The 23738-nt window shown below is 44.4% G+C and overlaps 1 protein-coding gene across 1 annotated transcript in view; it reads left to right on the top strand.

Annotated features, from left to right (window-relative positions):
- LOC134573751 (opsin-3-like) overlaps nt 1–21506 on the top strand; it is a 45438-nt gene extending 23932 nt beyond the window's left edge. Inside the window, exons 3-4 of the mRNA XM_063433529.1 lie at nt 19340–19576; nt 21282–21506. Of these exons, the coding sequence (XP_063289599.1) occupies nt 19340–19576; nt 21282–21506 (462 nt within the window). The remainder of the gene's footprint in view (nt 1–19339; nt 19577–21281) is intronic.
- The last annotated feature ends 2232 nt before the right edge of the window (nt 21507–23738 follow it).

Here is a 23738-nt window from a genome sequence, read left to right as displayed (position 1 = left end):
CCTGTTAGCGAATCTACAATACGTAAAACACTAAACAAGAATGGATTTCATGGGAGGATACCACAGAGGAAGCCACTGCTGTCCAAACAAAACATTGCTGCACGTTTACAGTTTGCACAAGAGCACCTGAATGTTCCACAGCAGTACTGGCAAAATATTCTGTGGACAGATGAAACCAAAGTTGAGTTGTTTAAAAGAAACACACAACACTATGTGTGGCGAAAAAGAGGCACAGCACACCAACATCAAAACCTCATCCCAACTGTGAAGTATGGTGGTGGAGGCATCATGGTTTGGGGCTGCTTTGCTGCGTCAGGGCCTGGACAGATTGCTATCATCGAAGGAAAAATGAATTCCCAAGTTTATCAAGACATTTTGCAGGAGAACTTAAGGCCATCTGTCTACCAGCTGAAGCTCAACAGAAGATGGGTGTTGCAACAGGACAATGACCCAAAGCATAGAAGTAAATAGAAGTAAATCAACAACAGAATGGCTTAAACAGAAGAAAATACGCCTTCTGAAGTGGCCCAGTCCTGACCTCAACCCGATTGAGATGCTGTGGCATGACCTCAAGAAAGCGATTCACACCAGACATCCCAAGAATATCGCTGAACTGAAACAGTTCTGTAAAGAGGAATGGTCAAGAATTACTCCGGACCGTTGTGCACGTCTGATCTGCAACTACAGGAAACGTTTGGTTGAAGTTATTGCTGCCAAAGGAGGTTCAACCAGTTATTAAACCCAAGGGTTCACATACTTTTTCCACTTGCACTGTGAATGTTTACATGGTGTGTTCAATAAAAACATGGCAACATTTCATTCTTTGTGTGTTATTAGTTTAAGCAGACTGTGATTGTCTATTGTTGTGACTTAGATGATGATGATCAGATCACATTTTATGACCAATTTGTGCAGAAATCCATATGATTCCAAAGGGTTCACATACTTTTCCTTGCAACTGTATATAGGTTATGCTTGCCAAATTTCTAGTATCTACATAAATTTAAAGTTATTCCTGTTTTGTATATTTTACCTAAAATTTCAGTTAATTAAGCATTTGTTTCAAAACTGAATTTTTATAAAGGATGATAGAAGCACCCAGAAATGATTCTGTGAAACAATGGCAATGCCAGAAGATAATACAGAAGTCTTTATTAATTCAGGGGTCCCCAAAAGGTAGCTCTATTTAAGGACTGCTAGTTCCATGATGTTTTGCTTCTGTGTTCTTCAGCCTTCATGATAGATTAGGAGGCTGTGATACATGTTTCCAAAGTAACAAGGTGCTTTGGGGTTCCATTAACGTCGAGCTGCAAAGCTGTGTTTGGCATCTACATTATACATAAGAACAGTATGTATGCCAGTACACCCTGTGATATATTTGTTAATGAAGAAAATAGTTTTGGGAGGCACAAGTAAAAGAGACCTTTACAGTGTCTCCAACTCAGAGGTGATCACACTCCCAGGGCTAAATAATAGAAAAGATAGGACTGGGCAATGATATGAGGTCCAAACACTGGCGGATCCAGGGGGGGGCAACGGGGCAATTCCCCCCCCCCCCCCCGAGAATCCGAGGTTCTTCCTCTCCCCTGCCGGCTAATGCAGGGCTGGCGCTGTCCAAGCGCCAACCCTGCAATGTGCCTTCATGGACCGCAGGGAAGATCAGAGATCTCCCTCTCTGGTCCGCAGGCACTGTTTGCTGGCCGCCGGCAGGGGAGGGAGAGAGAAAGGACCTGGGGAGCTCAGTCTCCAGCTCCTCCAGGTCCTTCTCTCGCAAGCACGGAGCGTTGCAATTGCAACGCTCCGGATCTCGCGAGAGTGAACTCTAGCCCTGGAGACCGGGACTAGAGTTCACTCTCACCACATGGACCACCAGGGATTCCCCACCGGACCACCAGGGATCGAGAAATGTCCCCCCTCCTCCCTAAACAAAGGTAAGGAGGGAGGGGAACATTATGTATATTTAAAACCTTATTTAAAAAAAATCATTTTAGCAAATTAAAAAAAACCATTAAAAAAGCCCCACATCCTTATCACACACATACCCTACAAACACAAACATACACTGCCCCCCCCACACACACACATTGTCCCCCACATACATAGACTGCCCCCATACACACACACTGCCCCCACATACATACACTACCCCCATACACACACATTGCCCCATACACATACACTGCCCCCATACACATACCCTACAAACACACACATACACTGCCCCCACATACATACACTGCCCCCATACACACACATTGTCCCCCACATACATAGACTGCCCCCATACACACACACTGCCCCCACATACATACACTGCCCCCATACACACACATTGCCCCCATACACATACACTGCCCCCATACACATACCCTACAAACACACACATACACTGCCCCCACACACACACACTGCCCCCACATACATACACTGCCCCCATACACACACATTGTCCCCCACATACATAGACTGCCCCGTACACACACACTGCCCCACATACATACACTGCCCCCATACACACACATTTCCCCATACACATACACTGCCCCATACACATACCCTACAAACACACACATACACTGCCCACACACACACACACTGCCCACACATACATACACTGCCCCATACACACACATTGTCCCCCACATACATAGACTGCCCCCATACACACACACTGCCCCCACATACATACACTGCCCCCATACACACACACTACCCCCATACACATACACTGCCCCCACATACATACACTGCCCCCACACACACACACTGCCCCCACATACATACACTGCCCCCATACACACACACTGCCCCCATACACATACACTGCCCCATCCACATACACTGCCTCCACATACATACACTGCCCCCACACACCTACACTGCCCCCATACACACACACACACTGCCCCCACATACATACACTGTGACTGCCCCCACATACATACACTGCCCCCACACACAAATTGCCCACCATACACATACACTACTGCTCCCACACACACATACACTGCCCACATACACACACATACTCTTCCCCCATACACACATATTGCCCACATACACTGCCCCCAATACACACACACACACCCTACACACACATTGGCCCCCCACACACATACACTGCCCCATACACACAAACTTCCCCCCATACACACATTGCCTCCCACTCACACTGCAATGCACACACACACTGCCCCCCTAACACACACTGCTGTCCTTACGTACACACTGCAACTTTCACACACACACACACACACTGCTCACACAGTCCTTCTTACACAAACACACACACACTGCACCCCTGCTCCTATGCCCTACTACAGCCCCATTTCCAAGCAGACCTCAGGTAAGTTGTCAAACTGTTCTTAAACGGTTTGACTACTTACTCTGGGAGGGGGTACTGGCACTGTAGTGGGTATTGTGTCTGGATTATTTCTCTAAATAATCTGCAAGTGCCCCTCCCGAGGTCAGGCTCTGGATCCGCCACTGGGTCCAAAGCAGTTTTTATTGAACAGGATACAACAGGTTTTTTTACTTTGATGTATTAATGAAAGCTAGGTTAAGCTCATGTTGTTTCTAGTTTGTATTAGACAGCAAGAGACTTCAGTTGTCCATAATGGAAAGGCTGTCCCCTATGACGTAACTGCATGTATGTTAGCACCCCCAAGGTTGCATGGTTTTTAAATTAGACTAATACATTGAAAATAATTCATCAAATGTCCTGAGAAAACATTAAAAAACATAAATTCTATCTTGCTATATGCAGAACATAGTAAACATATTTAACAGTCAGTTCTCCTCCCCATTATAATAATATAGAGTCTTCACATACCCAGTGGAAACATATCAAGATATCACCTCCACCTTGACTTATGAATAACAGAGTAAAAATACATTAATGTATGTTCACTGGATGCCCATAAAAGCCTGGATAATATTTAACTATGTGTATAACTCCAGAAACCAGTGTACACACTTGAACAAGCGCATATAATATAAATGGACTGGGTATAAGAGAAACAAACAGTAGAATGTGGATTTCGTGATTATGGAATATTTCAACATCTCTTGCCAGCTTGTATCTTGTGAGATGCCTTGAAGTATGTGTAAAGAGTACAAAACCATCAGAGGATGTGCTTATACAGCAAGGTTATTTGCCACCTGATTTTATTAAAGACACGGAGGCTCCTATTATGCATATCTCTTTCTTTATTTCCTCAGCAGCAAAGATAGAGGAATATAAATATTATCAAAATGAAAGAAAAAAACTGTACAGGCATAACGAGTAGCCAATCACATAACAGAGGAAGTAGCTATATAAGTCCTGTGTCTCCCACAATCCCCCTCTTTCTTTGCTGCTTCCTCAGACAGCTAAGTATTTTACTTGAGCTCTCCTACTCATTGCATTTTGTTTACTTGTGATTCATGTTTTGCTTATGCTTGTTTCATTATTGTCGTTTTTATTTATTGTTGATTACTATCTAGTACCTACATCGTTGGTGTATTTGGGGGTTTCCCCTAGGGGCTTTGCCCGCCGCCGCGGGCTGTTTTCCCTCATACCGCCCCTGTTGCCGCTTCTCGGCGCTATCTCAGCCGCGTGCCCCCTTTCTCTGTGGACGCGACTGAGTGTGCTCGTTTTCCCCTCTCGCGGGCTGCCCACGCGGGTAGGTGCACGCGCCCCTTCCCCCGCCTGGAGCCGGTCCACGGGCACACCCTGACACGTGCGGCGGCCATTTTGGGCGATCATTCGTTTCACCCTGCTGTGCCGTGCGGTCGGTCCCTTTACTACGGGCCCCCTTACTACACCAACGATCAGGTTTAGCTTTTTCTCTGTTCTGCTGGGTTAATCAACCCATTTCTAGTATTCAGTTTGCTTCTCTCATACCTCATTATGCAGGATAGCAAGGATGGGCCTACCGTCCCCTCTGGGGATTTTCCAGTAGATAATCCTGGGGGCGCTATGGCCTCTCAGGAGCTCCAGGCCCTGTTAGAAGCTACTATGGCTTCCTCCCTTGAAAAGGCTATTGCCTCCGCTATGGGGACTGTCTCATCCTCTTTTGCCCAGTCCCTTCAGTCTGTGCTCTTGCCTTCTATGGCTGCCCCTAACCCTCTGAGTGTGGGGTCCCCCTCCCCTGCCCTAACTGTGCCGGGTGCCCGTAAGGCAAAGGCAAAGGCTAGACATATCGGGTCCCACTCCTCGATGCAGGCTTTGCCTGTCATGATTGACACGCCTCTGGCGGTCGCAGATAGCGCGCATCCCACGCGCACAAGAGCCCCTGGCCGGGCTAAAAAGGCTAGATTGTGGAAACGGGCTAGAGCCCTGGATGATGGGTCGGATACCGACCGGAGTGTGGACAATGATTCCGATGTTATGGAATATGACTCCTATGGGGAGGACGAGTCTGGCGAGGATCAACCCCTTGCGGGTGTAACCCCTTCTGGGTCCTCTGCCGTCCCCCGTAGAAAAGTGCCAGACCCCGCTGGGGATAATGGAAAAGGGCTTTTAGACCCACAGGGGAACCCCCTGTTTGACCCGGACGACCTGCGTCACCCGCGGTCTGCCGAATGGGTCCCTCCGGACCATATCGCCCAGTATGTGGCTAAGAGGATTCGCACACCTCTGTCAAAGGAAGGCCGCAATAAATTGCGTGCCGAATGCCCACGACCTTCCCTCCCTGGCGCTGCCTGTAAGACCCCTGAAGTGGACCCTCAGATTGCCCAATTTCTTAATAAGTCTGGGTGGAAGCCTAAAAAGGGTCTTGATCACTCCCTAAAAGGGTGCCAGGATAAAATTCTGGATACGCTGGGCCCCCTGTCTAAGCTGTACGAGCTCCTTGAGGCAGCCCGTAATGGCGACTCAGTTCTAGATATGGATGTGGCCATCGGGTGGGTCCAGCGAGCTATATGCCTTGTGGGGAATGCCAACACGGCTATGTCTTCCGAGAGACGCAAGGCTATTCTCTTGAAAATAGACCCTAAGCTGGCTGCTATGACCGTAGCTGAACCTGACTCAGCCGATGAGGGGATGTTGTTCGGCACATCCTTTGTGAAGGACATGGGGTCCTATGTAAAAACCTTTACGGCTATTGACAAGGCGCAGGCTAATATGAAGCGCGTCTTCGCGCCCAAGGTTTTCGGTGGGGCCGGGCGTAGCAGGAACCGTCCTCCCGGCCGTGGTTTCCGAGGCTCATTCAGGGCCAACAGAGGTTCCTTTTTCCCCTCTCGAGGGCTCCAGGACCCGAAAACGCCTCCTTTCTTCCCGGCTAGAGGGAGATCGTGGGGCTCTAGATACCCCCGTGGTGGGTCGTCGGGCAGACGCCCTTATGGTGAGTACCCCTTCTTCCCTTCTCGATCAGGTTCGGGTGGCGGGGAGGCTAGCCTTATTTTACCCAAGGTGGGCAGTTATTACCTCAGATGCTTGGGTTCTGCAATGCGTAAAGGGTTACCAACTAGATTTTGTTTCCCTGCCGGTCCAAACGTATACCCCCAGGGAATTGTCCCTCCCACGGGAGCAGGACGCGATGATCTCCGCGGAAGTCGCGGAGATGTTCTCAAAGGGCGCCATCGAAGAATTGCCGTTCGCCACTCCAGGCTTCACGAGCAATCTCTTCCTTGTACCCAAGAAAGGGGGCGGTGTCCGCCCAGTGATAAACCTTCGCCCTCTCAACGCCTTCCTACGCTACCAACATTTCCAGATGGTAGGCATCCATTGTCTCAGAGACCTTCTGAGACAGTCGGATTGGATGGCCAAATTGGACCTGAAGGATGCGTACTTCACGGTTCCAATAGCGATAGAATCCAGGGACTACTTGCACTTCACCTGGCACGGACGGCGTTGGCGTTTTACATGCCTTCCGTTCGGCCTCTCCTCGGCTCCTTGGTGTTTCACCAAGGTTATGAAGCCGGTGGTGTCGTTCCTCCGTACCCGAGGGGTTCGACTAATTATTTACCTGGACGACATCCTGATCATGTCACAGTCGTTGGAATGCCTGAAGTTGCATTTAGACTGGACGATCAACCTCTTACAGAACCTAGGTTTTCTGGTAAACTGGGACAAGTCGGTCCTGACACCCGCCCAGTCTATGGAGTTCCTGGGGTTCCAGGTGGATTCCGTGCGGCAGTTCCTGTACTTACCAGAATCCAAGATAAAAGCCATCCAGAAGGAGCTCCGTCGAGCTCTTCGCGCTTCGGACTTGTCAGTCCGGCAGTTGGCGAGGATCATCGGCCTACTGGCCTCCTCCATTCAGGCGATATTCCCAGGCCCCTTACATTACCGGGCTCTCCAACGGCTCAAGGGGTCGCACCTACGTTCGGGTCGATCGTACGAATCCCGACTTTGTCTGGACGAGGAGTCCAGAGACGAGCTGGTATGGTGGTTGGCACACATGGAAGCCTGGAACGGAAAAGCAATTTTCGGTTCCGTTCCGGACGTGGTCATAGAATCAGATGCCAGCTTGCACGGCTGGGGGGCTCGTTGTGGCGACATCTCCACGGGGGGCAGATGGTCCGACGCAGAGAAGTCGTTACACATCAACTGCCTGGAACTCCTGGCGGGGGCCTTTGCGATTCGCAGCCTTACCCCTGGAAAGGCGAACTGTTGTGTTCTCCTCAAATTGGACAACGTATCGGCAGTCCGATACATAAATCACTTGGGCGGAACCAAGTCCAAAATGTTGGCTCTGCTGGCGAAGGACTTTTGGCAGTTCTGCCTCCTAAACAACGTCTCGGTGACGGCGGAACACATTCCGGGCCTGGACAATTCAGGTGCGGATTGGAACTCCAGACATTTGAGAGACTCGGGAGACTGGCATTTGCACGCCTCGGTCTTCCAAAGCTTAAACAGGCTGTGGGGTCGGTTCGAGATGGACCTGTTCGCATCTCGACTGAACACTCAGTTACCGAGGTTCTTCAGTTGGAGACCGGACCCGGCGGCAGTGGCGACGGATGCCTTTCTTCAAGAATGGCCTCCAGGCCACCTGTATGCCTTTCCCCCATTCAACATGATCGCTCGTACGATCTCGAAGCTGGTTCGTCACGACTGTTGTCTGACCCTGATCACCCCTCTGTGGAGATCACGGCCGTGGTTCCCTCGTCTGATGGAGTTGTCCATAGACTTCCCTCGTCTGTTGCCGAACTTCCAGGACCTCCTTCTGGATCCGGATGGGAACTCGCACGAATTGGTGCTCCAGCACCAGTTGCCCCTGGTAGCATGGTTCCTTTCAGGGGACGCTGGCTTGTCCCTGACGTTCCACAGTCGACTCTCTTGCTCCTCGATAACGCCTGGGCTCCGGGCACACGATCAGCTTACCGAGCTGCATGGAAGTCTTGGTCTGATTGGTGCATGGAACGGGCAGTGGATCCCATATCTGCCCCTCTCCATTTGATACTGGGGTTTCTTACAGCCCTGTTCGACTCAGGCAAGGCGTACAGGACTATCAATGTTTTTCGATCGGCCATATCGGCCGGTCATGGTGGCTTGGAAGGTGTACCCATCGGCAAACATCCTTTTGTATGCCGTCTTCTCAAGGGTATTCGCTTCGTCCGTCCGCCTAGGTCGCGGTTTTCGACATTTTGGGACGTCAACATTGTGTTGCGTTTTCTGTCGGATTGGTACCCTAACCAGGACTTGACTCTTAAGCAACTATCCTCCAAGATGGTTATGCTGTTTTGCCTGGTCTCTTGTAAGAGAGTCTCCGATGTTAGGGCTCTTGACTGGGGTGCCTTTGTGTTTACGCCGGATGGCGTTACTTTCACCATATCTAGGAGAACTAAGTCGGCGTCCAAAGCCTTCGTATATCCTAGATTCCCGTTGTGTCCGGCGCTCTGCCCGGTGGATTGTTTGAAGGCCTATCTTGAGGCTACACGTGCGGTGCGCTCATCTGAACGCCATCCCCTATTCATATCGTTTAAGGCTCCTCATCGCCCAGTATCGACTCCGACGCTGGCGCGTTGGATTCGTTGGCTTTTATCCCTAGCAGGTATAGACACATCTGTCTTTACGCCTCATTCTGTAAGGGGTGCTATGGCCTCGAAGGCATCCACAGTTGGTTGCCGCCTAGAGGACATCATGCGCGCAGCGGACTGGTCCCGAGAGTCGACCTTCAGAGACTTCTATTTCAGACCAATTGAACACGTCGCATCTCAGGTGATAGCACAGCTTTAAACTTGCATAATAGGAGCCTCCGTGTCTTTAATAAAATTCCTAGATTTTACTAGTAACATGACGTAAAGTCATGATTTTATTAAAGACACGGAGGCGAGTATTATTCCCTCCCACCCTCCCGGTGTGGATTTGGGATTGGAGATGCTTCGATGCAATACAAGTACGTGGGCAATTAGGTCTGTATTGAGTTCATGTTTTTTGTACTGTGCAGTTTTTATCATGCTTTGATGATTTGACAGTTTTATATTGATTTCTAATCATGTATATATTCTATTTCAGAATCATGTTTCATGTAGATCCCTCACGTTTATGTTTGGTAAGTCTACAGTTTGAGTTTGGAAATTACCATATTTTTCTATCTTTTTTAGCTTGAAGTTCTCGTTTTGTTTCCCGTTTCCTGTTTGGATCAAGTGGGACATCGTTTATCTTACCTGGTCTTCGGTTGCGCAAGAAAGAGGGGGATTGTGGGAGACACAGGACTTATATAGCTACTTCCTCTGTTATGTGATTGGCTACTCGTTATGCCTGTACAGTTTTTTTCTTTCATTTTGATAATATTTATATTCCTCTATCTTTGCTGCTGAGGAAATAAAGAAAGAGATATGCATAATACTCGCCTCCGTGTCTTTAATAAAATCATGACTTTACGTCATGTTACTAGTAAAATCTAGGAATTAAACACTCATATGCATTAATGTGTATTGAACAGCTCTCTCAATGTGACTTATTTAACCAGAACTATTTACATGAAGTAAAAATACTGAAAGACCTTGACATTTTTAACCAGGAGTGATAAGCGAATGCTGGTAGTTCTGGATGTGAGTTTGTAGAAATGTAAAAGTGTGATAAAGTAACTACAAACAAGTTTGCTTAAAGCAAATATATGTATACAAAAAAATCTGCATATGCCCACCCAGAATCCTATGCAGTTGTAACATCAGCAAATTTTAGATTTCTGTGTGAAAAGCAAGTCTTATGGCTAGACTGGTGTGCGGATCTGTGTTTAACATCGTATTGACTATATATATATATTAAACACAAAATGTGTTTCGTCATACATTTGTATTCTTACTTGACCTGGTGCTCCAAAGTCAGTTTCATACGAATCACAAACCAAAAGGAATATGGGCATTCACAGGTCTTCGTATTGCAACAACAACAAAAATTACCTTGAATTTATTCCATTTTACGAAGAAGCATTGTCAACGTTCTGATTCTCCATTGGTCCTTTCTCAAAACGAATGCAATCCCCAATAATGCCCAATATATATAACACTTGCAATAAATCCTAAAACAAATTAGTCGAAGACTTACCCCACACCTTTGTGTACAATCTCCACCAAACACTAAAATGAGAAACACTCGATAGGTTCCAAACCATCAACAAGATGGTGCACACCCTAATTGTGCCCACACTAAAACAAGTAGAACATAAAACATGTTCCCAGTGAGTGATCATGTTAAACTGCATGAATCAGTGCTTCTCATTGAAACAGTATTATACCTGTTGATCTCACATATACAATGATACCTCTAGCACAGGGGGGGGGGGGGGGGAGGGGAGGGGGTACTCCAGATGTTGTGGACTATATCTACCATAAAGCTCTTACAGCCATAATGCTGGTAAAGCAGGTGATGTAGTCCACCATATCTGGAGTGCTGAGGCTGCCAACCCCATGCACTAGCAAGTGTTTTTTTTATTTATTTATTGTAAGTGTTATATATATTGTGAATGATTGGGGATGGACTAATCTTGAGAAAGGACCGATGGAGTTCTGAAACATCAACAATGCTTCTTGGTAAAACATTCCAACAAGATTGGAACAAGAAGATCAGTGAGTGCCCATATTCTTTTTGGTTTGTGATTTATATATATATATATATATAAATATATACACTGGGATGTATCTAAAAGTCTAGGGCAGGGGTCAGCAACCTTCCGCACTCCAGATGCTGTGTTCTACGTCTCCCTTGATGCTTTGCCAGCGTTATGGCTGCAAGAGCATTATGGTTGATGTAGTCCACAACATATGGAGTGCTCAAGTTTGCCTACTCCTGGTCTAGAGCAAATTTTCTGAGCAAGATTTTTCTTTATTATTTTAATCATTTATGCGTTATTTTACAACATATGGCTTCTCTGAGCACCTGCTTCTTTGTGCTGTTTGCCTCCATAGCCTCTTAATACTCTGTAATACAAAAAAACATTGTATAACGTTGTTAATGGTCAGTGGGCACTCTGTAACTCCATCGATTCCCCTGATTCTTTCTTTACAGTGATACACCCAGAGTGCTCTGATACATAAAGCTAAAACATTAAAATATATTAAGCAACTCAAACTATTCACCTGGGAACTCCATTACTTAGAACCACCCTGATGACTAGACTTGTACATTCAGTTTCAGACAAATTGCAATTTGTAGGCCAAGTTTAGTGTCTCTGAAGTGCTGTACGGATGTGTAACTGGGCAAACGACTAGTGCGATAGATAAGCATGTTTGTTTGATTCGATATTCAGAACAAAAAATACATGATTGATGGGGAAAAAAGACAATTAGGGGACAGTCACTAGGTGTTGATTTTATTCACATATCAAGTGAGTAGTGGCCAATAGAAGAAAAGAAGGGAGAAGCAGTAAGAAAATCAATATATATAAATATAGAAAAACAGAGAATGACCGCACTCAGGGACTTGCAAATATCACTAAAACTTAACTTTTAATTTTCAAAATAAATCAAATCAACGTTTCAGCCCCATATTTGGGCTTTCATCAGGATGGTAAAAACCTTTGTATATATATCCAAAGGTATATATATATATATATACACACCTATGTATTTATATATTTAATAAATATATAGAATATGTAAGTATATATCGATTTTTTTACTGCTCCTCCTCCTCCTTTTCCCTCTTTTGATTACTTTTTCCGAACTAGATCTGTGAACCTAACAGCAGGAAAATGTGCTTATCGGTGTACTGCTACATATACATAATATCTATAGCTATATTATCATAATATCTATATTATGTATACATTTTTCTGTACACTGATTGGCCCATCACCTCACCCTTTTTGGTGCATCCAAATCATATTCCCAAATATTTTGCATGAACGAAATTTGGGCGAGCCAAAACTGTAAATGAACACGTGTCGGAGGTGCTGAACTAAATTTCATTTTGTGAAAAAATTATTCGGCCCAACAGAATTTTTCCGCTGTGCACAATTCTGCTGATTACTGCAAGGTAATTCACCACAAGTAAATTTGTGCGTGTCCTTCTTGGTCTTTTCTGTATTATGCTGTCATGCTTTGATACCCAGTTTGTAAGTAAGACTGCACAGGCAGACTACAATACAATCTCTGACCACAAAAAAAATGCCTTTGAGCTTCTTTTTTTTTTAATTCGTTATTTTGTCTCAGAAAAATGGGAGACATATCAGAGGGTATACATCATAGCAAGTACAGTAATGATATAAGAGTTGCATAAACAAAATGCATGCAATACATAAGAAAAAGGTTATGTATACATCGCATGTGGTGCAAGCGTTTTAGTAGCTAGACCTAGTTCAGGTTGCACAAGGTAGAGGAGCTATCTAGGGTCTAGATTGCTGATAGTGTTATTACACAATCACTTCTCCTATTATAAAAATAGACCACACTATGTAGATATCCATGCTAAGAGTTAATATAAATAATAATCTGTCCTGGTTTTCGAGGATTTTCGATTTGAGAAGAGAATCCCAAGGGATGGGATGTTAAGAGGATAGAATAGGAGAGATAGAGATAAAGAACAGGGAAGGGATACAAAGGAGATGGGGTAGGGGGTCTCTGGTCGGCACTAGCGGAGGGGGAATCCACTGTTCTTCGATGTGGGGGAGGGGAGCTGGGTGTGACAGGTATAGCTCAGAGGATATATCTCATCAGTTGTTGACATAGCTTTCCCAGGGTTCACATACTTTAGAGAAGGTCTTCCGAGTCCCTCGAACTTAGTTTGTCTATGATATATTGATCTTTGAGTTTAAGAAGTACTGTGAATTCTTTGATTTTTGAGTAGGGGTCAGTAACCTTTTTTCACATGGGGGCCGAATGCCATGTCTGTAAATGGGCCTTCTTCGTCTATGTTGATAAACAATTAAGAAAATAATAGTAGGTGGCTTCTAATTTGGTGCCCTTATTTGGGATTGCTATATTTAAAGGGTTACTCTAACAGAAAACAGTGTTTTTATATAACACTTGTTTTGGTTACAGTAACCCTTTCTGAGGTGGTCCATGCACCCAAAATCGAGACAAAAATAATTAATAAAAGCTAAAACTCACTTCTGTTCCATTGCCAAGTCCAAGTTCTTATTTATTTATTAGGAGCTCAACTACGTCAAATCCTTTTTTTATTTAAAAAGTGTGCCAGTTGCCTTCAACTCAGTACTTATTATAAGTGCCATTTATAGAATATGTTTTGACCACAATACCCCTAATTATTTTCTTAAAATATTATAGCCCCGGGGGGCGGAGCTAGCTCTCAACAGCTTCGGATGCACATCCTTTGAGCTCCGACAAACGGGAACGAAAAAGCCAGAAAACCGCTAAAATACTGGGGATATCACCCCCCAATAAGCACCGGACAGCCTCCAAATGATGGGGAGAAAGAACAAGAAACCCCGTCCGGATCGACCCAGGTTCTGTGCCGATATCGGCGACCTCCTGAGAGGGCCGCATGGCGCGGGGAGATCAGAAATGGCGGCGGAACTAGGAGATTTCTCCGATGACTCAGAGGACTATTCCCTCCTCACTACAGAGGAGCCAAGTATGAAGTCTCTGAAACCTGCCCAGCCTGCCCAGTCAGCAGCCACAAGGTCAGAACCGCTCACCACAGGCATACTTACGAGCCTCCTCGCGGACCTCTGTCAAAGCTTATCCTCGGAAATCTCACAGGTGAGAGAAGACCTCAAGGGGTTCAATGGGCGCCTAAGCGCAATAGAACAGATCACTACAACACATGCAGCCCACATTCAGGAGCTGCAGAACCAGATAGGCACCCTCACTACAGCTCACACCACTCTGAGCCACCAGATTGCAGCAATGGAAGACAAAAGAAGGTGGAAACACCTGAACATACTATCACATAGGCAGAACTACCACACTGGCTGCGCAGGCTGTTTACAGCCCTGCTCTCTACCAAACAAGCGAAGGGCATTATACTGGAGGGGGTGTTTCGGCTCCCTAAGCCTCCTGCAGCAGCAGCCTCTACCACTAGCGACCTACTGGTCAAGTTCCAAAATGGCCAAGATAAAGCAGCCATCATGAATGCAGTGAGGGGGAAACCTCCGCTCCGCTTCGAGGAAATGGACATTACCTTCTACTCAGATCTCTCCCGCCCGACCCTACAGTGGCGGAAGACACTACGACCACTCACATCCATACTATCAGCAAAAGGAATCAAATATCGCTGGGGTCCACCACGAGCGCTGATTATACAGCACCAGAACATGGAGATTAAGGTGGCGGAGTCATCGGAGTTAGCGGCAACCCTAACCACCCTGGGCCTGGACCACACCGCAATGCCTGCACCGACAACTTGGGACCCGGCTTACACTGTCCCGTTTATTCCGGCAACCCGGAGCGTAATCAGCCGGGCAACTACCTGACTCTAGCAATTCAAAAGTTCCTTTTCTTTTAGGTATTTTTATTTAAAAACCTGCTTCTCCTTTTTTCAAGGCACAGGCACCACACAGGGCCAGCCTCACGCAAATATCCAGTTGATGAAGTATATGTTATATATATCTAAGTAATATTGTTCTAATGTAATACCGTTTATATTGTATACCCGTATGTTTATGTTTCACACACCACGCAGACAACATGCTACATACCACAGAGTACACCGACAATGGGGAAAAACCATACCCATCGCCACCACCTCCCAGGCCTAAATGGGCCCAGACCGGGAACACTAGCTCCTTAAGGACTACCTACCCCCCCAGCTCCACGCTAGTAACCACATACACCCACTCCACTACGGGCACCTGTATCCTCACAGCATCCAGTCCGTTTTTGACATACAACACAATACGTCTCATTCTCTGCTAACACACAGCCATACCTGAGCTTAACACTTACACCCACTACAAACACCGCCTGAGGCAGGATTATGGCGGTATCAAGCCACATCACTTTAAATAATAAAAACTGCAGGCAACATCGATCACTTACCAAATGCAAGCGAATGGTTAAATGTAATGATATTCCTTATCGAATGTACCACACGCAATGTCTATATCATGTTGACTGCCAAAATAAAGAATTTAAATTTAAATATATATATTATAGCCCCTCTGGTGGTGGAATATATTATAAATAAACCTCTGCAGCTTGTACTACAATTATTATTACGATTTTATTATTTATATAGCGCCAACAAATTCTGTAGCGCTGTAAAATGCGTGGACTAACTGACACGTAATTGTATCCAGACAAGTTGGACGTACACGAACAGAGGGGCTGAGGGCCCTGCTCCACAATGACTGGCTTTCACTGTGCATAGCTAAGTGTAAGCAGCCTCAATGAATGATCATGAGAAGTAGACTAAAATCCGTTTATGGATAGAAAAATTTTAGAAAATATTTCTGTGCTGCGGCTGTTACTTTCACAATCAGATTTTTTTTTTACTATCAATTTTGCCATAGTAGTAGAGATCAACCCAAAGTGATATATAGAAAATGGGTTTCTCCACTGTGCTCCTCCAACCACAACAGTAACTAAAAGCAGCCCCGCTGCCTTACTTGTGGTAGACAGCTGGTAGGCAGCATTCAAATTGTGCAAAAAAGAAAGTAGAACCCCCCTCCCCCCCCCCAGCCGCATGTGTTATAGGTAGAGCATCTGCAACTAGAACTGTGAGAGACCACTCTAGATTCCTAGTGAAACAACAACTTCATAGCGTGACATAGTAACACTGCTACCCAGATGTCGTATGTGGCAACCCTCAGGAAATAATTATGACAAATAACACATGGCAAAACCCGTGTTGAGAGCGACAAAGCATTTTCTACAAAGTGAAACTGCACCCACCTAAATATGAGTCCAGAACCGTAACACAATAACAGGCAGTGCATTCTGTCCATAAGAGCATACCTACTAGTGACAGTAAAGGGCCCTTTTCACTTGTGTCCAAGGTTGAACTTGATAGATGTTAGTCTTTTTTCAACCTAGATTACTATGTAACCTTCAAAATGGCATGCGCATAGTGACAGTCAGTATTTCTTCTTAATAGAGAAACCGTCTCAATTACCAAATAACTGCTGCTGACTAGGGGCTGGCACTGCTCTATTTCAACAGGACATTAAATGAGATCACGTTCTCCACCACAAACCCAATAACTTTATAAGTGTTGGTGGTGCCACTTTTGTGATCCTCTCTCCAGTAGCCATTCCTTTTTATTTAAAGGGAAACTCCAGTGCCAGAAAAACGATCCGTTTTTCTGGCACTGGAGGGTCCCTCTCCCTCTCACCCACCAATCCCCGGTTACTGAAGGGGTGAAAACCCCTTCAGTCACTTACCTGGGACAGCGGCGATGTCCCTCGCCGCTGTCTCCGCCTCCGCGACGCTCCTCCTAATGATTACGTCGGCCGGTGGGCGAGACTAATCTCGCTCACCGGCCGAGGAGACCTAATGCGCATGCGCGGAAATGCCGCGCATGCGCATTACGTCTCCCCATAGGAAAGCATTGAAAAATCATTTCAATGCTTTCCTATGGGGTGTTGAGCGACGCTGGAGGTCCTCACACAGCGTGAGGACGTCCAGCGACGCTCTAGCACAGGAAACCTGTGCTAGAACCCAGGAAGTGACCTCTAGTGGCTGTCTAATAGACAGCCACTAGAGGTGGAGTTAACCCTGCAATGTAAATATTGCAGTTTATGAAAAACTGCAATAATTACACTTGCAGGGTTAAGGGTAGTGGGAGTTGGCACCCAGACCACTCCAATGAGCAGAAGTGGTCTGGGTGCCTGGAGTGTCCCTTTAAGTTCTTTAAAATTTGCACAAACTGTCATCAAAACAGTGAGCCTTATTGCTGTGAAGCTGGGATACATTCAATACAAACTAGATGTTCTGGTCACGAAATCAGGGACACTAGAGAAAGGAGTTTGGAACCCAAAGACGGACTCTCCCACCTGAAAAGGGATTAAGGTAGCCTTACCAGCGTAAGGCAGCAGCTAAAAGAATGTGATGGTACCTGCTATTTGGGGAAATCATTTGGACAAACCAGAAGAGCATGATAATGTAGCATATATATAGTAAATAGTATAAATATGTATTTACACTGATTCTAAATCAACCGAATTCCAACCAAACTCAGAACAAACAGAATGGCATTTTACCATTCGCATTTATTAATTTGTTTGATTTAGTGGCTGTTCCCTAACCGTTAATTGTGGGTTATTTGATTTAGTTGCTGTTCCCTAGCCTTTAATTCTGTGTTTTTAAGGCACCACAGGTGGAACATTGATCCAGGAACATCCAAGACAGCTGTCCATTGTCCATTTCGGATGCTTTGTGATTCAACCATATGGCCATTTAAAGTTACAAAATTCAAACAATCTGTTGGTAGTCCAAAATGAATGCAAATGCATTGCAATTCGTCCAAAAAAAACAAATGCACAAGTCTAGAAATTAGTCAGGAACATTTATCATATTATACCTAATGATCTAAAACAATGTTTTGTGAATAGACCCATAACTATGTGTATCAGTTAGCCACTAAAATATGTGTTTGAGTTAAAGAGTAACACCTGTGAAGCATTGTGCGACAATACGGCAGTGAATTTGCTCAAGTAGCTCCAAGCAGATTAAGGAGCCGAAGAAAGAACATTAACAAGAAAATGTAGTGAATTGAAAACCACATTCCAAACATTTTAGGGAAAAATAAGTGATCTTGCAAATTCACCATTTAATGTTAAACCCTATAATATATGGTAATGAATTCATAATGTGTTTTTTTTTTTTTGTACACTGGATACATTTTCTAATTTTGGAAGCATGCTTCTATAACTATTACCTAATGATGATAAACTGTTTCATTATAGAGAGGTATTTTTAGATAAGGTTTTATTCATGGCGAGGAACATCATTATATATAGCATTATCTCTCCCATCCTTATCGCTCACAGCTTCAATTCCATTTCATGATATATGTCAGCCGTCACAGGAAGATGTTCATGCTAGTATAAAATCTGCTTGACGTTCTCTTTGTGGAAAGAAAGAAAGAAAGTAGTGGTAACAGACTTGCAAGGTCGCGGAAAGAGCTGTTAAGATAGCTCGTGGAAGAAAAAGGGGGTAAATGATTAAAGGGAAAAAAGAAGCCAGTGTTGAAAATTTTCATTCACGAACAAATCTGCATTTTTTTTCCATGTCGTTAGAAAATGTAAGATATTTTTATATTGTATCACATGTTCTCAGCTGAATAAGGAGTATACTTGTCTGCTTTGCGTACTGAGCTATGCATATGTTAATGAAGTCCGCAATAAATTACGGTAGAGAAAAACGAATGTGATTATTATAATTTTTATCTATAAACCCTCTGTATTTGCAATTAATGTTGTAAATTAGTTTTTGTCCATTGTTTACTATTATTCTTTGATTAATGGGCAAGGCTTTAACACAGGATGATTTATCAAGTGGTGACATGTTGTAGAGTGAACATTTCTATATTAGTAAAGACACGTTTTGACATTGATGAATGGGTGTTATCGGATGCCACATGAGGTTTTCCTCGAGATTTTTGACTCTTTAATTTGAAATTTTTTATTCCATGAAAAGGTCAGCATCAATCCGGTCAACTGACATGACCTAATGCATGGATGGCAAACTCCAGGCTTCCAAATGTTGTTAAGACCTGAAATATCTGGCGGGTAATAAACATTAATGGCCAAAATGCTGAATGCGCATCATGGGAAATGTAGTCCACCAGTATTTGCTCTACCAAGTTTAATTAGCATGGAGATAATTAGCACTGAGCTAAAAAGGCTGACCGATTGTAAGCTCCCTGTTACGGGAGACATGTCTCCCTGTTAATGGATAATTTAGTTTTGTTAGCAGTAAATTGACTTCATTGAGGGGTCAATTGATTTTTCTCATTGGTTTTAAGCTGCTAATTGAACAGTAATATTTGTGTTAACTCTTTTTTTAGCAGATGTGCAGAATAAACCTGACCACAGCCCAAAAAAGGGAACGGCGATTGCTCTCAATGGTGATTTGCATGGTTACCTGTTACCTCATGTGCTGGATGCCTTACGGGTTAGTGTCCTTGGTTACAACGTTTGGAAAACCTGGAATGATTACGCCAACAGTCAGCATTGTTCCATCTATTCTGGCAAAGAGCAGTACAGTCTTCAATCCACTAATATATATCTTTATGAACAAACAGGTAAAAAAAAAAAGTGTATACATTCTTCATTTTATGACAATGTTTTTATTCATACTATATTTATTCATATCACAAAAGAAAACAGCCATAAACTAAATCAGGGCAGTTTCTAGAGAATCTGACTCCCAGGGAAATTCCAAAATACACCTCCCTCCCTCTGCCAAATTCTAAAGTGCAACCTCCGCATTCCCTCTTTCATGGAACTTAAGTGTCTTTATTGATTTCCAACATTGACTTCCATGTTTATTGATTTACTTTTAAAGACAATGTATTAAAAATAAACAGACAAAGCAGCCAGCATATATCTCTTCCTACTGCATTTTTAGTGCCCCCCAATACTCCCTTCTCCCCCTGTTTAGTGTTTCTCTACAAATACCATATTAAAAGCTATATAAAAGCTCTCTAAAAACATCCAAATAATTCCCTGAAGATGTATCAGAAATCAAGTGAGCAACACAAAAGAAAACCACACATCAACAAAAGAAGCAACAAATCTGGTGAAGTGCCACATATAGACAAGAAGACAGAATATTACACAGGCAGGCAAATGCAAAGAGAATAGGCAGATACACTGATATCCAGAGAATCAAACATGCTGACTGATGATCAGAAAATCATACTGATAGACAGCATGCCAGACATATGATCAGAGAGACAGAGAATTAGGCAGATACACAGACCAGGAACAACACAGATAGACAGAGAATCACACAGATAGAGAATCAGGCAGATACACAGACAGACAACACAGCTACACAGAGAATCACACATACATAGAATCAGGCAGGTACACAGACAGACAACACATACACAGAGAATCCCACATACAGAGAATCAGGCAGATACACAAGTACAGAGAATCCCACAGATAGAGAATCAGGCAGATGTACAGACAGACAACACAGACACACAGATAATTACAAAGACAGGGAATCAGGCAGATACACAGACAGATAACAACACAGACAGACAGAGAATCACACAAACAGGGAAAAAGGCAAATAGATGGACAAGTGTGTAGATGGAGATAGACAGACAGCTATTATTGCTAAATATTATCTGCCACATTTTTGCCTCAAATCCCCCCTCTTTCCCGTTTTATCATATTTACCTCCCTCCCTTTAACAGACCCCAGTTACAGTAGTGTGGTCTAAGTTCTAATTTTCTTTTTGCCTCCACAACAAAATAACCTATAGCTAGTTTCAGTGGCATTTTACAGACTCTAATATATAATATAACATTGAAAAGAAAAATGAGAAGAAAGAGATAGAGTGATGAGAAAACAGGGGGTGCGTAGCAAGTTGGATATAGAGAAGATTACAGAGTCGACACCTAGCAGACTCAGATTCTAGCCATAAGGTCCACACCAAGTAGAATGGTTTCAAAGTAGTATGAACCATTGCAGCTAGTCTATCTACCTGAATGTCCAGGACTTTATTAATATTCAGGAAAATACTCTGCATTGAACCGATGCAAATATGGACATATTTGGCAAACCTCAACCCCGAAAGGGGAGCAGATAAAGTTTCCATATCATAGCTCCCATCAATCCCAAATCCAAGAGGACAGAGGTCGCAAACCAGTACTTTACCACCAAAAATGTCCTTGCACATCCTGCAGTACACATAAGGGTTTTAGTTGGACAGAATCCCCATACACTATAGCTCTGCTTGTGAAAAGTTACTTGTTAGATCTGTCTCTCTAGTTTTACAGATGTTTTGTCTCACTACTAAAATGTGAAGCTGTCCCTCATGACAATGACATTGCATATACTTCTCGAATAAGCAAAGACATCCGACCAGGGGAGAAATCCAAGATTCATAGCAGCAACCTCCATTCACATAAAGCTGAGATGGATAAGGACACAGCGTCTTCGTTTGAAAAGAAATGCAAATTGACAGTTGTGGTTTATTACAGTGATTATAAATAAATTTTAAAGGGACACTTTAGGAATCATAGCCACTTGGAGTAATTGAAGTAGTTATGGTGCCTGGATCGCTGCTAAATGGTTTACTCATCCGTTTAGTAGACATACTTGGTCCCTGGAAGCCTACAGTCCAGCCTCCAATGATAAAATGGTGTCTGCGTCAGCTGATCACTCACTCAGAGCCAATTACTGTTCCAATCCCTGCTGTGAACTGGTGTGGCGTGAGGCAGAAGTATAGCTCCCTTATTATGTAATTGGAGGCTAGGTTTTACGTTGCCTCGGACCAAGCAGCCGATGAGCAAACTGTTTAACAGTGATGTGGGACTTGGCTAACACAGACTTGACCACTTCAATCAGTTTGATACAATCAACTGTGTTCAAGAATTGTTATTATTACCGAATATTAAATTAGCTTTATGTTAATAAATAAAGCCACATGTTTGTAAAAAATGTAATGCTGTCTTTTCTTTAAAAAAAAATGTCAAATCTACTGTCATAAGCTATCTTAAATTCAGGAAAAGGAAAGTGATCGCTGTTCAGGTTTAACATCAGCTGTTTAATGGGGGTTCACCGCTGTCCTACAATTACTTTGATCAGTGCTTTGTTTACAAATTGACAAATACAGCACGTGTTTGTTTAGTGGATGGTAAATAACAGTGCTAGGGGACCTAAAAGAAGATAGTAGGAATCTCATGAAGAGATAAATAAATAGGATAAATACATAGGCAGGATGGAGGATAGGAAAAGGAGTAGGAAAGAGTAATGGGTGCTGGCATGGATAATAAGGAATCTTTACTTGCTGGAATTGAGGGAGCGGAGAATTAGGAGTCCAGCATGGATGAAACAGGGTGAAGAATAAGGGGATTGGAACAGATGGAGGGCTTTGGAGTTCTGTTCTAAAATAGAACATTTAGAATGGATGTGTCGACCTGTTATAGAGTACCCATCAGGATGCTTTTAGTCTGTGTTGCCTTCAGGCCAGGTAGCTGGCAGGTGCTGTATACTCAAAGTATAAGTGGTCACGTTTTGGCATGTGTGTACGACATTAGTAGGTTCTACCGGCTATACATGTTGACCTGCATTAATGCAGTGTCGGTCAGGCTTGGTCGGTTAAGAAAGAGGTATCGTACCCTGTCTTTATCAGAGTAATAGCTGTGTTGTGAGTTACGATATGTGTCACAATGCAAATGAGATATAGGTGGATGGCTTTCTGTGATGTGCTTGGTTTGCGCATCTCATGTGCCCATCTTGTGGGGGGGAGTCAAGGCAGCGGCCATGTGGGGGTTATCTGGTAAATAGTGGGCCTGCCTGAGGTGGGGTGGGTAGTCAAGATATGAGTTTGTGTGTCATGCAGGGTTTAGGTGTAACCAAGATGGGGTAGGTGTCTTAAGGACGATCTGAGTGCCCCTTACCTAGGGAGTGGTGGTGGGCAGAGAGACTCTCGTGAAGGTGATGCAAGGACGGTCTAAGACCGTGTACATATTCCCACAGAGGCTAGGTGCAAAACAGAATAAAAGTAACTTAAAATAATAACTATGCAATTAAATGAGGCACTATTGGTATCTAAACGTATGGTAATGTGAGCCACTGCCATGGTCCACTTCCGCAGTGACTTTCGCCTCTCAGTAAGTCAGGTTCCACTTTGTGCCTGTGCTGCGCTCTGTGGGACAAATGGCTCGATTTGACTGGGATCCCAGGCTTGCACTGTGGGGGTTCAGCCCCAAGGCACGCAGGAATCGTGGTGCGTCTGCTGGGGAGATGAGCTTGTGAACAGTCCCTTGGTGAGTCACGTATAGGGTCCTCGGAGATCCCCATCTATAGGCTCTGCCAGAGCCTTGTAGATGGCTGGTTACAGGTTTGAGGAATCTCCTCCACTGGAGCGTGGCCCTGGTGAGATCGTAGTAAAATGTGAGGTCTGCATTTTCAAACCTGTAGGGTGTCTTGTCCCGGACCGCTGCCAAGATGTGCCCCTGGTCTTGGAGAGAGGAGCAGCGGGCTATAACATCCCTTGTAGTGTTGAGAGGAGCCATCTAGGGCTTAGGCAAGCAATAGCCCTCCATTCAGGGCTAGCTTTCTGGCAATGTGTGGAGGCAGTATAGTGGCCATCAGGAATCTCAAATAGTGCGTTAGTTCGTCAGGTGGTACTGTGTTGGTTATGCCTCTGATTTTAATGTGGTGCCTCCGGTATCGGTCTTCCATAGCTGTCAGTTCGGTGGCAAATCCAAGGTGAGAGGA

Source organism: Pelobates fuscus, chromosome 9 (assembly GCF_036172605.1).
Source record: "Pelobates fuscus isolate aPelFus1 chromosome 9, aPelFus1.pri, whole genome shotgun sequence".
NCBI lineage: Eukaryota > Metazoa > Chordata > Amphibia > Anura > Pelobatidae > Pelobates > Pelobates fuscus.
The sequence above is the reverse complement of the archived record's forward strand: the minus strand, read 5'-3'. Positions and strand labels throughout refer to the sequence as shown.